This window comes from Mesoplodon densirostris, chromosome 12 (assembly GCF_025265405.1).
Source record: "Mesoplodon densirostris isolate mMesDen1 chromosome 12, mMesDen1 primary haplotype, whole genome shotgun sequence".
Taxonomy (NCBI): Eukaryota; Metazoa; Chordata; class Mammalia; order Artiodactyla; family Ziphiidae; genus Mesoplodon; species Mesoplodon densirostris.
Window position 1 is genome coordinate 15550520 of NC_082672.1, and position 17399 is coordinate 15567918.

General features: G+C 46.4%; 1 protein-coding gene across 3 annotated transcripts in view; it reads right to left on the bottom strand.

The window, feature by feature from the left end:
• MTHFD1L (methylenetetrahydrofolate dehydrogenase (NADP+ dependent) 1 like) overlaps positions 1–17399 on the bottom strand; it is a 205301-nt gene that overhangs the window by 4982 nt on the left and 182920 nt on the right. For all 3 annotated transcript variants that reach the window (XM_060114711.1, XM_060114713.1, XM_060114712.1), the window contains exon 27: positions 3637–3757. In XM_060114711.1, the coding sequence (XP_059970694.1) occupies positions 3668–3757 (90 nt within the window). In that variant the 3' untranslated portion in view covers positions 3637–3667. The remainder of the gene's footprint in view (positions 1–3636; positions 3758–17399) is intronic.

The window sequence follows — 17399 nt, forward strand, 5'->3', positions numbered from 1 at the left end:
CGAGTGGTCCCTGCCCGCCGTATGCGAGAGGGGACAGGAAGCAGGAAGAATGTCTGCAGGATCACTATTCTGAAGGACACCCGAGAGGGAGTGTTTGCTTTGTACAGTGGTTTCCTCTTACAGCACTGGATGGTTTGCTATTATTCAAGCAGGGTCCAGTGATGGGTTTTGAAACGCTGCCTACCAAGCCTAGAACAAGGTTTGGCAATTCACACAGAGGAAAGAACCTTGGATAATTGAGTGGGAAGATGACATTCAGTGAGAGACTTAAGTAAGAGATATAGCTCTAGTACAGTCTGACTGAAAAGAATTTTGACAAAGTCATAGCTTTTAATACTCAATTATCTTTTGTTATTAAAAAAATCACCTGGTTATCCCCAAATTATGGGTCTGTTCAAAGAGCTGGTTATCATCTTCCAGAATGGGCCAAAGTTCATTTACCCCGTGAAAATCTTTTGGTTTGGGGCAGAAAGGATGGGGTGAGACCGAGAGTAAGCAGATCTGGGTTGAGTCTTGGCTTTTGTACTTATCAGCTGCGCAACTTAGGCAAGTTGTTGATGTCTCTGGGCCAGAGTTTCCGCAGTTCTGAAATTTGAGGCCAGCATGACATGTGACCGGGGATGGCAAAGCATTTCCTGCTACAGCTATGGAACGAGAGGCAGGGCTGAGTAGTGGAAAGGCAGTATTATTCCTCTGCTATCTGGTGGATCAGGGCCATCCCTCAGCTACCCCCTCTTGTGACCACAGGGGACAGGACAACACCTGCCTGCAAGGGGTGCAGTGACTGCCCACGAGAGGTGCTTAGCACAGTGCCTGGCCCATTGGAGGGAATCCCCAAAGGCAAGTGTCTTGACCCCCAACCCCTGCTCTGTCTTTGTTTTTGTTTTTAATTCTCTCTTTTTTTTTGGCTGCACCCCGCAACATGCGGGACCTTAGTGCCCCGACCAGGGATCGGACCTGTGCCCCCTGCAGTGGAAGTGTGCAATCTCAACCACTGGACTGCCAGGGAAGTCCCCCTGCTCAGTCTTTGAACAAAGTCCAGAGGGATACTTGTCAGGGAACTTGAACACAAGGATTTAGATGTAGGTACCGGTAAAGCTAAGGACACGCCACCTGGCATTACCTGAGCCCCAAATGCAATAATTAAGGCATAAATGCATTTATATGACCTATTTGGAGAGCAAATAAAAATGGACCAAAAGGCTGGAAAAATACTCATCTATCTGAGAGAGATGAAAGAATTACACACACTTGTTCTGGAGAAAAATGACAAGTGGCAGAAATGTAGCATAATGGGTTGACATGACAAGGGAAATCAGTCTGGACAGGGGTCATCTCAAAGTTTAAGAGGAATGATACTGTGATTTTCCCAAGGCCTGGATGGGAAACCCAAGACGTTCACACACACATACACATGCACCGTCATATCAAAAGACCAAAAGAACTCCGTTATCAAAGCTCAAGTTTATGGGCTTCTCTGTTAAATTAGTCTCCGTTAGTTCATTTTCTGGAGTTTTCTTTTTCAGAAATGACAAAAGATTTGAAATGTGATTGTGGTTAAAACTAAATACAGCTCCCACTCCTCAGCAAAAAACACATACGAACAACAGCACACACCACACACACAACCCAAACCGAACAATCCCACAACTTGCATGAATGTGTCTCTTACCTTTCTCATCATAGCCTAAGTCTTCCGTGTTTCAGTAACAAAGACTTGCAAAAAAACAAATCTCCCCATGTTCACTACTGATAGTCAAACAAACAAATGTGAGAGTCCTGTGTGCTTGGCTTAGGGCGTAACTCAGAGACAACTGGACAGAAGGGTCCTTAGGTCGAGCAAGCTCACCTGGAAGGCCCAGAATATACGGGCAAGAGGGACGGGTGCTGGGCTAAGGAACAGGGACAGGAGGGAGCAGGAAGAAGGCATGAGGGTGTTTATGGGGAAGGAATGCGTCTTGAGGACACGGTGAGGACTTGTCTGATATATGGGATGGGGAAAAGCAGCTCCAAGTCTCTGAGACTTCTGATTGGGAGTTTCCCAGGGAGGAGGATTGCGGGGGCGGGGGGTCCTTTATCTTTGTGATGGGAAGCGGGGACAGAAGCCAGCAGGTGTGCCTGCGGCTGCAGGATCGAGGCACAGACAGGAATGAGACCAAAGGCCCCCCGCTGTGGGCCGCCTAAGCCAGCGCCAAGGCAAGCCCAACCCTCTTACACTGCGCAGACCCTGAATCATCAAGGGCTCTAATTCCTGCCGCCCTGTGCTTCCTGTGACTCACAGGACCCCTGGAGTTAGACGATCTGTCCCATCTCTATGAATCCTTCCAGTGGTACGAGAGCCCAATCCCCCTGTTGTGCGGTAGTGTTATGGGTTAGATGGTGTCCCCAAAAGGTATGTTGAAGCCCTGACCCCTAGTACCTCTGAGAGTGACCTTAACTGGAAATAGGGTCTTTGCAGATATAATCAAGTTAAGAAGAGGTCAATAAGGTGGGCCGCAATTCAATGCGACTGGTGTTCTTTTTTTTTTTTTTTTTTTTTTTCTTTTTGCGGTATGTGGGCCTCTCACTGTTGTGGCCTCTCCCGTTGCGGAGCACAGGCTCCGGACGCGCAGGCTCAGCGGCCATGGCTCACGGGCCCAGCCGCTCCGCGGCATATGGGATCCTCCCAGACCGGGGCACGAACCCGTGTCCCCTGCATCGGCAGGCGGACTCTTAACCACTGCGCCACCAGGGAGGCCCGCGACTGGTGTTCTTTAAGGAAGACAGAGACACACAGGGAGACAGAGGGATGTCAAGGATCCATGGGCACCAGCAGGAGTTGGGAAGAGGCCAGGAGGGATTCTGCCAGAATCTCAGAGAGTGCATAGCCCGGAGGACACCTTGACTTTGGACTTTTGGCCTCCAGAACTGTGGGAGAACAAATGTCTGTTGTTTAAGCTGCCCAGTCGTGACACTGTTACGGCAGCCCCAGGAAACGAGCATACTGGGAGTCCTCTATCACATGATTTTAACTCTGTACCAAGAGATACGTGGGATGAAGGTATAGTTGGTATAGTTAATGACAGCAGATATTAGTTTTAATTCTTGAAAAAGAAGAATGAATTGGGCTTCCCTGGTGGCGCAGTGGTTGAGAGTCCGCCTGCCGACGCAGGGGACACAGGTTCGTGCCCCGGTCCAGGAAGATCCCACATGCCGTGGAGCGGCTGGGCCCGTGAGCCATGGCTGCTGAGCCTGTGCGTCCGGAGCCCGTGCTCCGCAACGGGAGAGGCCACAACAGTGAGAGGCCCGCGTACCGCAAAAAAAAAAAAAAAAAGAATAATGAATTTACAAGGCTCCTTTGTTATAGCAAGAGATGCCTTAAAACAAATCTATATTCAGAGACGGTGTGACTGACTTTCACTGGAATCGGGTCCAGGCACACCAAGGACCTGACCATCTCACTGCATATCCACACCCAGGGGTGACCCAGAGCATGGCTGTAACCTGGTAGGAATTCATAGTAACCAAGTGAGGAAATTACTTATCAGACCATTTCTGTAATAAATATCAGAAAAAGCAAACAAAATAAAACTAAAAGAGATTTGAACTAGGGAAAAAAAAAAGAAGAAAGAAAAGGCAAAAAGCACAATAGCCTACCTGAACTGAGTCCGGTGAAAATCGTGTCCACTTAGAACAAGCCTTTAACTTGCTCCGTGTCCGTATCAAGATCTATGTCGCAGAAGCAGGGCCGAGTCGGCAGCCCTGGCATGGTGCTCATCTAGGGGAGGGAACAGAAGGTTATATACTCGCCAGTGCTGCAGGGTGAGCACTCCGGACACTGTACCTCCAACGACATAAATGAACTATGTAGTTCAGTTCAGCCTCATGGAACGTTGGGTTCTATATCCATGTATCTTTTAAAATTCCCCATCGGCTATTCCAATCTTTGTTTAAGGAAATGAAATCCCTCCCTGGTCCCACAGCCTACCATAGCTCCAAAACAGTGATTTTCAAACTCTTTTTACTAAGTCAGACCTTAATGCTGAAGCCCAACAGAGATGAGCCCCTCTGGCTGAAGGGGACAGTGGCTGTGGAAGGAATGAATAATGAAGAACCCCCAAGACACATTTCGGTAAAATCTTCAACCCTTGGAGCACAGTTGGAAAACTCCTGTTCTCCAGATAGCTGGCCTACGTCACTCGCAGTACCTGTGGTTTGTTGAGAACTTACTATGTGCTAGGCACTGTGCAAATGCTTTTTTTCCATCGTCCCCCGAAGTCAGTGAAGCAGGTACTTGTATCGTTTCCATGTTACGAGGAAGGAAATGGAGCTTTAGAGGTGTTCAGGCATTTGCCCAAGGCCACGCAGGTAATACACAGCAAAATGGGAAATGGGACTCCACATCTGTCATCTCAAGGTACGCATAAAACCACCCCCACCACTGCTGCTCCCACCACCACTCGGGCACTCTATACGCAGGAGTTTACATAGATAATAACTTGAGTTCCCCGTCACCCTCAGAGGTAGGCACTAATCTTAGCCTCACTTTACGGATGAGGACAGAGGACATTTAGGCACAAAGGCATCGGCTCAAGGATGCACAGCTCGTCAGTGGTGTTGACAGAATTAAAACCAGGCCCGTGCTTCTCACTGCTTTGCTGCACTGGGTCTAGATCGGTTTTGCAAAAAGCGCTCTTTGTCCACCTGCACCAGAGACCCCCGGGGAGCTGGGGAAGCTGGCCGGTTTCCTCTGGTGATGCTCACACACTAAACACGGGTCTAGGACCCGGAGTGTGAGGATTTTGGATGAGCTGCTCCTTATCGATTTTAGTATTCCCACTTCTTCTCACCAGGCTGGAAGTTCTCAACACCAAAGGAACCCAGATAAGGCCTCTGTCACACATCTCCGGTCTCTCACTCTCAAGGTCCTTTTTTGTAGGGACAGGATTTCTCTGACGCCCACTCTTCCCCCCTGTGATGCTGACAGACTCTCGCTACTCAGACTGGGGTCTGTGGACCAGGGGCATCGGTATCACCCAGGAGTTGTGGGAAATTCAAGATCTCAGGGTCCACCTGCAGCCCACTGAATCAGAAGCTGCAATTTCAGCACATCCCCAGGAGATCTGTGTGCACGTTTCCATCTGAGAGGCCCTGGCTTAGTCAATATGGCCTAGGATGCCTCCCCCGACTCCCTTGAGCCCTGGGAAAGGGAGCTCCTGGGGAAGGGGGTGACGTGCTGAGGAGGAAGGGGAGAGGAAAGCCCTTTCACCCCTGACCAAGTGCTGCTACTTCCCGGCCCGAGCTCCAGGTCGAGGAGGAAACCTGTGCACCTGCGGCCTTATAACCACCTGGACTATGAGAGTGTGAGTGAGGTAGGTCCACGCGGCCAGACACATAAACACTGGGATATACGGTGGCCAGCTCCTGTCTTGCTAATTGCACAGGATTGCCCTTTAGTAAGTATATTATGGGCTAAAAAGGCTTCTGAGGCCTGCCTGGAATACAGGCACCACTGATAGCGTGTCTTCAGGAAAATGTGCTCTGGGTTTCGAGCAATGAACTGCAAATAAACTTCTGGCACACAACCTGCTTGTAGGTGGGGATTTCCTGTACTTTAAAACTAGGTATGTGGATGGCTACTTCTCCTCCTGAGGTTTCTGTTCCTAGCAGGGGGGTAACATTTTTCTCTGGTTACTACAGTCGCTGCTCCTAGGAGACCCCAGAAAGAAACCCACGCTTCATGTTTTAGCACTGAAACATCAAACACAAAGGACACTGGTGGGAACTGTTCATATTTTTCCCAGTTTCCTGGGCTACAAACTCATACCAGTTACTCTACAACAATTTTCCTGCCTCACTGCATTCTGACATGAGCATTTTAAGATGCCTTTATAATCTGTGTGGGGATATGGATTTGGAAAAAGGAACCAGCGTTTTATAGTTTAAGAAACGAGTGACCGCATTCAGCCACAGTGAAGCTGCTCCGTCTCTAATTTAAAATAACTCTCTAGGTCGAAGGTATCTGGGTGAGGATGCTACCCAGGCTTGACTGCTGCTGCTTCTGAAGCTGCAACACTATTCACTCCAGGGCAGAATTCAGTACGAGGCAGATCATATTTAAATCCACATGAGGTGAGAAAACCCAGGAAGAACCCCGAAGGCAGTGCATTTGGGTTCATCTGAGCAAAGTTATAATGGAAGCTTCTATTGTGGATAACACAGTTGCACTGCCTGCTTGTTTACAAGCTTTTTTAACAGACGTGAAAATTAAGCTTTCCACCATTCACTTTTAGCTGGTGCAAGACCAAGACCGACAAAGGCAATGTGATTCACATGCTTCCTGGAGCTGAACCACTGGCTGCAGTGACTCAGCGCGTGCATCTTTGGGTCATTCTGATAGTGTCACAAAAACTAGGAGCTTTTCTAAGTAGCCAAAATAGTAAATGCCAGGAAGTATGAAGTGTCTTTCCTCTATTTTCAACTTACTTCTGTCAAATGGGAGAAAAATGAGATCAATCAGAAGACTCCCATGTTCCTTTCCAAAGATGCAATCGTCACTTTCAAGAATCAAGAATCTGGGCTTCCCTGGTGGCGCAGTGGTTGGGACTCCACCTGCCGATGCAGGGGACACGGGTTCGTGCCCCGGTCGGGGAAGATCCCACATGCCGCTGAGCGGCTGGGCCCGTGAGCCGTGGCCACTGAGCCTGCGTGTCCGGAGCCTGTGCTCCGCAACGGGAGAGGCCACAGCAGTGAGAGGCCTGTGTACCGCAAAAAAAAAAAAAAAAAAATCAAGAATCCCTACTTATTTGGGATGAGCAAGAACAGACCAGGAAGCATGTGGAGTGTGCAGAGCTGGGGGACTCCCAGCCCTGGAGACAAAGCCACCTCCAGTCCATCTGTGTTTAAAATAAAAGTCCTGTTGAGCAGACAGTATGGAATTATGTTAACAAGACCTTACACATTCGCATCAGATTCTCTCCCAATAAAAAACACTCTGTTACCAAAGGATTGGAGCCCCCAGACAAGAGTCAGCGGAGCACTGCAGGAAAGAAGAATTCGGACAGCCCTTGGGAGTTGACCTCTGGACCCACGCCTGGGGTCAGTGGTGATCTATGTTGACTTATTTGTGTGCCCTTGAGGAAGGCCTCCTGCTTAAAATAATGAGGGGCCACTGAATCGCACTTACTAGTCGTGCTGCATTAAGGGATTCTTTTACAAAGGCTGAAAAGCATGGGTTTTTGCCCTTCAGGCCCCTAATTTTAACTACAATGAATCTTCCAAATCTTTGATTTCGGGTTAAGCTTCTTTTGGAGAAACGACGAGTTATAGGAATAGCCTTTATAAACATTCATTAACACCAGCAAAGAGAAAATATTCATACACCTAAAACTTGTCATTCAGAAGAGTAAAACACTCTTAGAATGAGTAGAAAAATTACCTAAAAATCTGTTTCATAAAGTGATAGTATCATATTTACCACTTAACCAAAATATCATTGTAGTTAATTTTGTTGTGTTTGTGAAATAATTTCTTTTCTGACTTCTCCTTAAATCTACTGCTTTTTCCTACTGGATAGATCATTCAGATTTGTTGTAATTCAGAAAAGAAATAAGCATTTGAACTCACTATTCCTTCAGTTCATGATCTGAAAGGGAATCCCTTCTATACATTTCTTTCCTCCACCAATATGGCCGAACACCCATCATCTTGTTCCAAAAATTTAAGAACAACCAAAAAGGGACTTCCCTGGTGGTCCAGTGGTAAAGAATCCCCCTTCCAATGCAGGGGATGCGGGTTCGATCCCTGGTCAGGGAACTAAGATCCCATATGCCGCTTGGCAACTACGCCCGTGTGCTACACTACAGAGCCCACGAGCCCTGGAGCCTGCGTGCCGCAACTAGAGAGAGAAAACCCTCACACCACAACTAGAGAGAAGCCTGAGCGCTGCAAGGAAGAGCCCATGAACCGTAGCAAAAGATCCCGCATGCCTCAACGAAGATCCTGCATGCCGCAACTAAGACCCAACACAGCCAAAAAAAAAAAAAAAAAAAAAAAAAAGAACCACCAAAGAGACGACAGTGGTTAACTACACGATGATGTAATTTAAATAAAAAGATTCTTTTTGATGAAATAATAACTCAAACATTTAAACTACTGAGCAAAAGTATTTTCTGAATTATAAGTACAGTGCCTGGCAATATTAGGCCCGCAATAAATATCTTTTTAAACAGATGAGTAAAATGGAGGATGATTAGAGAATTAGGAAACAAACAAAACTTCTCGAGGACTGGGTTTTTCTTTTTTCTTTTTTTTTTTCGGTATGTGGGCCTCTCACTGTTGTGGCCTCTCCCGTTGCGGAGCACAGGCTCCGGATGCGCATGCCCAGCGGCCATGGCTCACGGGCCCAGCCGCTCCGCGGCATATGGGATCCTCCCAGACCGGGGCACGAACCCGTATCCCCTGCATCGGCAGGCGGACTCTTAACCACTGCGCCACCAGGGAGGCCCGAGGACTGGGTTTTTCGTCTCTTCCCTTCTCCCTCTTCTTTGGACACGAGGGACAGAACTGTTTACATCTAATGGTCATTTAGATAATTAAACTAAGATGATTCAAGTGGAAAAATGGCCAGTATAAACATCAAGTGAAAGGAAAGAAGAGAGGTATTAAAAATCATGATAGGGCTTCCCTGGTGGCACAGTGGTTGAGAGTCCACCTGCCGATGCGGGGGACACGGGTTCGTGCCCCGGTCCGGGAAGATCCCACATGCCGCGGAGCGGCTGGGCCCGTGAGCCATGGCCGCTGAGCCTGCACGTCCGGAGCCTGTGCTCCGCAACGGGAGAGGCCACAACGGTGAGAGGCCCGCGTACCGCAAAAAAAAAAAAAAAAAAAAAAAAAAAAAAAAATCATGATCATGAAAACAGTGCTGACCACTGGGATTCCACTTGCTTGACTTAGTGGTGATGGAGGCTCTGGGATTTCTTTCTGGGTTAGGTAACATTCACCTGCACGGCCCGTGACTGCCAGGGATGTTCTGGGTACTTGGGGCGTGTCCTATCAGAGTGCCTGTTATTTTTCCTGGTGGCCAGCGAGTGCCTGTTCCTGTGCGAAAGGACAGTGAGGCTTTATTCAACCCACAATCCTTGGCTGAGCACTCACTATGGGAATACCAAGGTGACCAGGACCTGGTCCCTGCTTCCAGAGGGACAAACCATTAAGTAGATCATTTGGGTCGGGTCACTTTTTACTTTTTAGTTAAAAAAAAAAATCTTTTTCATTCGTTGCTTTTCATATAAAAAGAATGAACACAATAAATTCTTAACGTCTGACTTTCGAAGATGGAAGTCAAGTCCAATCATTATAAAGATGACTCTATCGTGCTCACATTTTGGACCAGTATTACAGAGCTCTGACTACCCCAATTTATTTCAATGGCGTTGAATAAAAGACTGAGCAAGTACAGTTATTTCTCTCTTCTTTTGTAAAGGAAACTATAACTCTTAGTGGTAAGAAGCCTGTTCCAAACGGACTTTTCCATTAGTTAGAAAAAACTTACTTTCAACAAAAAACACTTTCAAAAAGAAAATACTTTCAACTGAGAAGTAATAAATAATAGAAGTAAAAAGCCAAGTCTTGCTCTCCTAATACTGTTTCCTGGAGGTGACCCCTGTAAACAATGTCTTGTGCAAACTCCCAAGAAAATTTCTATTCTTATATAAGCCATGTGACTATATAACATGTATTTATGTAGTTACGAACAGCAACTGGAAAATTCCACATGTACAATTCTGAAATCTGATTCTCAAGGAGAGTAAAACTTACAAGAGGCAACTGGGGTAATTTCTAAACAAAGGAATGCGGCTGGAATGGGGAGACCCAGGAAGAGTTGTTGCCAACACATTCTACAGTTGACCCTTGAACCACGTGAGGTTAGGGGCACTGATACCCAGCAGGGTTGAAAATCCAAGGATAATTTATAGTTGGCCCTTGGTAGCCGAGTTTCCTCCCTATCCACAGATTCAACCAGTGCAGACCGTGGATTGTTGAGACTGAAATACTATTGTCATATTTAGATTGAAAAAAATCTGTATAGAAGTGGACCCGCCCTGTTCCAACCCCTGTTCTTCAAGGATCAACTGTAAAGTCAGTGCGCCCTGCCTTTTGGAAAATGAGAGATTAGGGAGAGTTCTTAGAAGAAAAGAAAAATAAATGCGAGCAGGGCGTCTGACCTACTGGATGTTGACAAAGGAAACGAAGAAGTTCAGCACCTTTCATGCATCTCAGATATTACAACGGACTAAGAGCTTTCAGTTCAAAGACCACTCTGCATCTGAGTGCATCTTTTTCCCACCAAATAATTTATTTTTCTTTTTTTGTTCTGACTTTAAGGACAGTATCCTTAGTCAGCTTTCAACTATGCTTGCCAGGAAAGCCCCATGCTGGCTTGCTCAGTAAGACACTGTCCTTCCTGTTTCCGTGCCTGGAAGACCAGAGGTGGCATAATGCAGCCCCAGGGTTTCTCCCTATTGTCCTCTTGGTGTTGGCTTCATCCCCAGGCTTTCTGCTCTGTGTGGGCAGCTCCAGGCCACATCATAGCCACACCCTGTGATATCCAGTGCGAGAAAGAATGTCCTCTTCCGTGACTCATTTTTTTCCCCCTGATTCCTTTCTTTTATTTACCAATTTTCAAAATAATAGTTTGGTGCCCAATGGTTAAACCTCTGGGAACTCTGCCAAGTGCTTTCCACGCTCTGTATCTCGTTTAATTCCAACAATTCCACAAGGTGCATGTCATTACAGTTTCATTATCCCCAATTCGCAGATTAGGAAAATAAGACGAGGAAGAGCATAATAACACAAATCACACGGCTAACAGCTGGTTGAGCTGGAATTCAAAAGCAGACAGTGTGACCCCAAAGTCCTAGCTCTAACCACTCATCCCCACTGCCACGGCCTCCCTTACATCATGGCATTTAGTGTCGCTGCTCCTCGGTGGCAACATGGGTGCTTCAACTGCACAAAGAAATGTTATGAGCTGCCTTTGCAATGGGACTATGCGTCCTACCAAACTACTGAGATTTCAGCTACAATATCTGTGTAAATAAATTTACATGAATTTGTAAAGCAAATTCATTTACTTTACAATTTTAGCCTTGATTCCTTTTAAACTTTAATATTTATGCAAGAAAATGTTACACAGCTTACACCCGGGGTGGTATCTTTCCAAATTACATCTCAGTCACAGTAATCAGCAGTGAGTAAATAATACCTTATGGGACTTCCCTGGTGGCGCAGTGGTTGAGAGTCCACCTGCCGATGCAGGGGACACGGGTTCGAGCCCCGGTCCGGGAGGAGGATCCCACATGCCGCGGAGTGGCTGGGCCCGTGAGCCATGGTCGCTGAGCCTGCGCGTCCGGAGCCTGTGCTCCGCAACGGGAGAGGCCACAGCAGTGAGAGGCCCGCGTACCGCAAAAACAAAACAAAACTGCATAATACCTTATGACTGTTAAACATTGCTACTGTTTATCAACCAATTGGTTCCTCTCTCGCTTACTTTGTTCTTATTTATTCATCATATGCTTTGTTCTTATCCATTGCCAAAATGATAGATAAAGGTCATATCTACACAGGTATTACACTGTTCACATCTCACTCTTCCATTTCCATTGGGGAGCTGTGGAGATTCTTCCCCATCTCTCCTCAATTCACCATAAGGACCACAGCTGAGGCTGCCAACAGCCCTGTGAGACAGGTGAGGTGAGAGAGGTCTGCGTAGCCCCACTGAGAGGTGTGGAAGTGGCCTCGAGACAGTTGTGTGACTTTCCCTGGACCAATTAGGAATGGGAACGTCGAGCACAAAGGCTGGAAGAGGTAACCAAAGTCTGACGGGCAGCAGTAACCCAGGTGGCTCTGAGGGGTGAGAGGAAGGGCCCTGTTCCTGTACTGCCTGTGGACCTGGGTAAGTTACATCACTGAGTCCTGGTTCTTTACCTGGAAATACACTATGAATATAAACAGATCTATGTTATAGGCTCTATTTCAAAATTAAAATGGGATAAAGTAAGAAAGGACCCTAGTTTAGTGTGTAATACACAATGGATACAATTGTTATTTTATTACAGAAGGTACAACTATAATTGTCTATATGAAGTACAGTGCTGTTATTTATGACAGAAACAGAAAAAGGAGGCTTGAAAACAAATCTGAACTGTGAATAATTATATGTTACTTTTTTTTTTTTTTTTTTTTTTTTTGGCGGTACGTGGGCCTCTCACTGTTGTGGCCTCTCCCGTTGCGGAGCACAGGCTCCGGACGCGCAGGCTCAGCGGCCATGGCTCACGGGCCCAGCCGCTCCGCGGCATGCAGGATCCTCCCAGACCGGGGCACGAACCCGCGTCCCCTGCATCGGCAGGCAGACTCCCAACCACTGCGCCAGCAGGGAAGCCCTGTATGTTTCTTTTATAAGAAAAAAGCGTTCATTAGTTTTGAGATTTCCCCCTAATTTTTCCTGCTCTATCAACAATTTAAAAGAGCCCCTTTCTGTTGTTCCTACTAATGACAATCGAATCTGATGCTACACCCAATAACCAAGACCTAAGTATCAAGTAATCAGGGGCCTCTGACTGATGACAAATGTTATATTAAGAGAGAAACCTTCAGAAGTGTGATGAGGAGCTAAAAACAAGTATGATTTAAACTGAGTTCAGTCTTTAGGAAGAGAGGATTACTGTTTCTGTGTAGGCCAAAGAAGATGCCGTGAACAGCAGAAGCACAAATTCAGTTCTTTACATACTGCTTCTCTCTGCTTGAACTTTTGCAGTGTTTCCTCTCCAGCCTTTCGATGGACAGGTGACATGCCAGGAGAACCCCGCCAGCTTTGGCAAAACAAACAAACCGATTTTATAACGTTTCATTGTTTGGAAACTCAATATTAAGCAATCAAATTCTGGTTTCTGAGAAGCTCATCTTCTGAAAATGGACTGTGATGTTCCAGGCGTGCGTTTTATCGCAAGGTCCTATTAGCAATTAAGTCATTATTCTGTAACTCCTGGAAGAAGAGAGAAGATGAAGGGGAAAGGAAGAGAAGGAGGAGGGCGGGGTGGGGGGGGGTGTCACGAAAACTGCCTTTACTTAGCTGAGCTGGTCCTTGTCTTCACGGAGCTTGTTATGGAAGACACAGCTGCCCATGTAATTCAGCATTTCCCTTTTCTTCCCCCCCCCCCCGCCCCTCTTCCAACCCCGGCTAAGCCCCTCCCCAGAGATAAGCTGCTGCAGCAGGAAAACAGAACAAGACAGAGGGTAATTGTATTCATTATTTTAATGTCCCCTTTATGGCTCTCTTGGGACAGAGGCAAAGGAGTGGTCTGGGGGAGCCTGGGAGAAGGGGGAGGGGAGGAGTTATCTCATCTCATATTTACTAACCGGACACTTGGCTGGCCAAGGCTTGACCAGGAAACTGAATCAGGAAAGAATTCATGACCACCCTGCCACCTAATATAACCATTTTATATTTTTATTATTTATTTATTTATTTAATTAGTTTCTGCTTTATAATAAAGTGAATCAGTCATACATATACATCTGTTCCCATATCCCTTCCCTCTTGCATCTCCCTCCCTCCCACCCTCCCTATTCCACCCCTCCAGGCGGTCACAAATTGTTCTGCCATCTCTCTCTCTCTCTTTTTTTTTTTTCCTTTAGGTGGTTCAGACCAGATCCCAGCTGAATGCTCAGGACCTCAGACTGGGTCTATAAGTGATTTACAGTATGTTATGGACTGAACTGTGTCCCCCCCCCCCGCCACCAAATCTATATGTTCAAGCCCCAGCCTCCAACATGAGGTCATAAGGGTGGGAACTTTGTCCAGTAGGGCTGGTGTCCCTCTAAGAGCAACAGCCCAGAGATGCACGGGCACAGAAGAAAGGCCTCAGGAGAAACCAACCCTGCTGACACCTTGGTCTTGGTCTTCTGGTCTCCAGAACTTTGAGAAAATAAACCTGCTGTTTGAGCACTGCAGCCCACGGTACATTACTATGGCAGGCCTAGCAAATGAACACGTCGTACTTATGTGGGTATTTCCTTCCCTCTACCTACTTCCATGAATATCCACAGAACATGTTTTCCCCACTTTACCTGTCTCCAATTCTTGGAGGGAAAGAGTCCTCACTGGGCTACTTGCAAAGGCTTCTCTAAACAGAACACTTTCTCTCATTGCCAAGGGCAGACGATAATTAAAGAACTTGGCGGGTAGAGATCCTGCCTGGGAGGTGAGCACCCCGCTGTCCCTCCCGCGTTTTCCCCCTCCTCACCCGGCTTCCCCGACACGGCAGGGATGCTGCAGCTGCCAGACCTGCTTCCTCTGGATTAATGCAGTGGGAGAAAGAGAAAACTGTGGACCAAGTATCTTTAAATCACCCACAAATCATGTACCTCGCTCTCTTTCTGTTTCTCACAAACACACAGCATGTGTTAAAAGTAAGGAGAAACATCAAAAGAGCAACATGATGGGTTTCTACTTTGTAAATCTAATTTTTATCAAAGTAAATCATGTACGTGGCTTAAACGGTCACATTGTCCCTCACGGCATCTGCTATAAAAAATGACAGCTCCCTGTCCACTGCTGGCCCACCCCAGCTGTACTCCAACTCCTCAGAGGCGACCACTATCAATTCTCAGCTCTTTCTTTTTGGGGGCGGAGAAGAAAGGATTTATTACTTGCAGCAAGTAAGGAGAACACCGGGGATCTTTCCCAAAGCAATGTCTCCCCAACAGCAAAACCGGGAAGTCTTAAGGTAAGCGTACATGCATCTTCATGAAGGGGCTTGGGACATCGACTGAGTCCAAACTTGATTGACATCACAAGAAGCAGAGAAGGTCAACATCATCTTTCCTTAGGTTCCAGTTGATCTGGTGGTTGAGCGCTTCTGGCTAACCTTTACTTATGACGCAGAACTGGGAGTCTTCGGCCCCCATGACCTCACCTGGTTTCAGAAGTTAACGAAGCTCAGGTTCTTCATGTCTCATCGCAGAAAGAATTCAGTGAGAGACAAAGTGATAGGTAAGAAGTGGATTTACTTAGAGAGGAACACGCTCCACAGAGTGTGGGCCATCCCAGAAGGTGAGAAAGGCCTCTCAGCTCTTTCTATCATCACTGCTCTTTCTTGATTTACAACTTCAGATGCTATCTACTGGCTTCCTAACACAGAAGATGAGGATTCAGCTCTTTGACATCCTACCACCCATGCTCCCCCACCTCCACTTTCCATCTCTCAATTAAAGAGCTATCATTACTTTTGGTACGATCAGGATTTATTAGGACAATGTAAATATTATTCACAGGAGGGCCATCATACATATTGATTACATTCTCATTCTTGTACAACTCCTGTTTCTCCTAGAGTTAATAACTGTCTTGTATCTTCATTAGTTGAGCTTTCTATAGGCCTATCATTCGTGCACTAATGCACTCTGACCGTCTTGGTCATCCCTTCATATACCCACGCATGAGATTAGTTATCCTTGCGGCCATCCTGCGGGTGCCTTGCATCCTGTAGGCCTACTAAACAGCTGATGGTGGCATCTCCCTTTGCCATGATCCTGGAGACTCCTTGCTATTGTCTCTGTTTCCATGTGCTGTACCGTACTGCGGTTTATACACACTAGGGTGACTCCCAGTAACTCCCCCTCCTTGAGTGCAGGTGAGACCTGTGACTTACTTCTAACCAGGAGAACATGGCAAAAGTGATGGGGTCCTTCCGTCTTACCAGATTCAACTTTCCCCCATGCTGGCTTTTGATAAACTACCATGCCATGAGAGGGTCTAAGAAGGCCAGGTGGTAAAAACCACATGTAGCCTCTGAGACTGAAGTGGAGCCTCCAGCTGACAGCCCCAAAAGGCTGGGCCTTCAGTCCTACAGCTGCAAGGAACTGAAATCTGCCAACAACCCTGTGAGCTTGGAAGAGGATCCCTAGCCTCACATGAGACCGCAGCCCTAGCTGAAGGCAGTACTGCAGCCTGAAGCAGGCAACTTAGCTAAGCTGTTTGGTGTTATTTTAAAGCTGCTAAATTTGTGGTTAATTTGTTATGCAGCATAGAAAATTTTTTAAAAAATTAATGGACTTAACGTTCTCTCTTTTTGTTTGTTTGTTTTTTGTTTTTTTGCGGTACGTGGGCATCTCACTGCTGTGGCCTCTCCCGCTGCGGAGCACAGGCTCCGGACGTGCAGGCCCAGCAGGCATGGCTCACGGGCCCAGCCGCTCTGCGGCATGCGGGATTCTCCCGGACTGGGGTACGAACCTGTGTCCCCCACATCGGCAGGCGGACTCCCAACCACTGCACCACCAGGGAAGCCCTTAACTTTCTCTTTAAAATTTTTTTTCTCTTGTTTTTCTACTTTCAGCAATTTTATTTTAAAAACAGAGTGAATTATTTAGCAGCGTGGCATACGATAAGCTGCATGTGTTCAAGTGTAAAGTTTCTTCTATGCTATTACAAAACAAGCTGCTGTGAACATTCATGTACAGACCTTTATATGGACATATATTTCATTTCTCTTGAGTAAACACTTAGGAATGGAATGGCTTTGTCATACGGTAGGTGCATGTTTAGCCTTTAATTGTTTTCACATCCTCACTAACATCTGGTATGGTCAGTCTTTTTTTTTTTTTTTTTGCGGTACACGGGTCTCTCACAGCCGTGGCGCCTCCTGCCACGGAGCACAGGCTCCGGACAGCGCAGGACCAGTGGCCACGGCCCATGGGCCCTGCTGCTCCATGGCACGTGGGACCCTCCCAGACCGGGGCACAAACCCGCACCCCCCGCATTGGCAGGCAGACTCCCAACCACTGCGCCACCAGGGGAGCCCCTAGTCAGTCTTTTTAATTTTAGGTATTCTAATAGCTATACAGTGGTATCCCATTATGGTTTTAATTTACATTTCCGTAATGACTGATGATAAGCATATTTTCATGTATTTATTACCCATATACAAGTCCTCATCAGATAGATGATCTGCAAATGTTTTCTCCTTTTCTGTGGCTTATTTAGTTTCCAAATATTTGGGGTTTTTCTAAATGTCTTTCAGTGTTGATCTCTAATTTAATTCCACTGTGGTTAAAGAAGATATTTTGTATGATTTGAATCCTTCAACATTTACTGAAAATTAATTTGTGGCCCAGAATATGGTCTATTTGGCAAATATTCTGTTTGCATTTGAAAAGGATGTGTATTCTGCTATTGTTAGGTAGAGTGTTCTTTAAATCCAGTTAGGTCAAGTTGGATTATAGTGCTGTTCAAGTCTTCTAATATCCTTATTAACTTTCTGTTTATTTGTTCTGAGACGGGTTTTTAAATCTCTTACTATATTTCTGGTTTTGTCTATTTTTCCTTAAAGGTTCTCCTTCGTCTATGTTGAAGGTTTGTT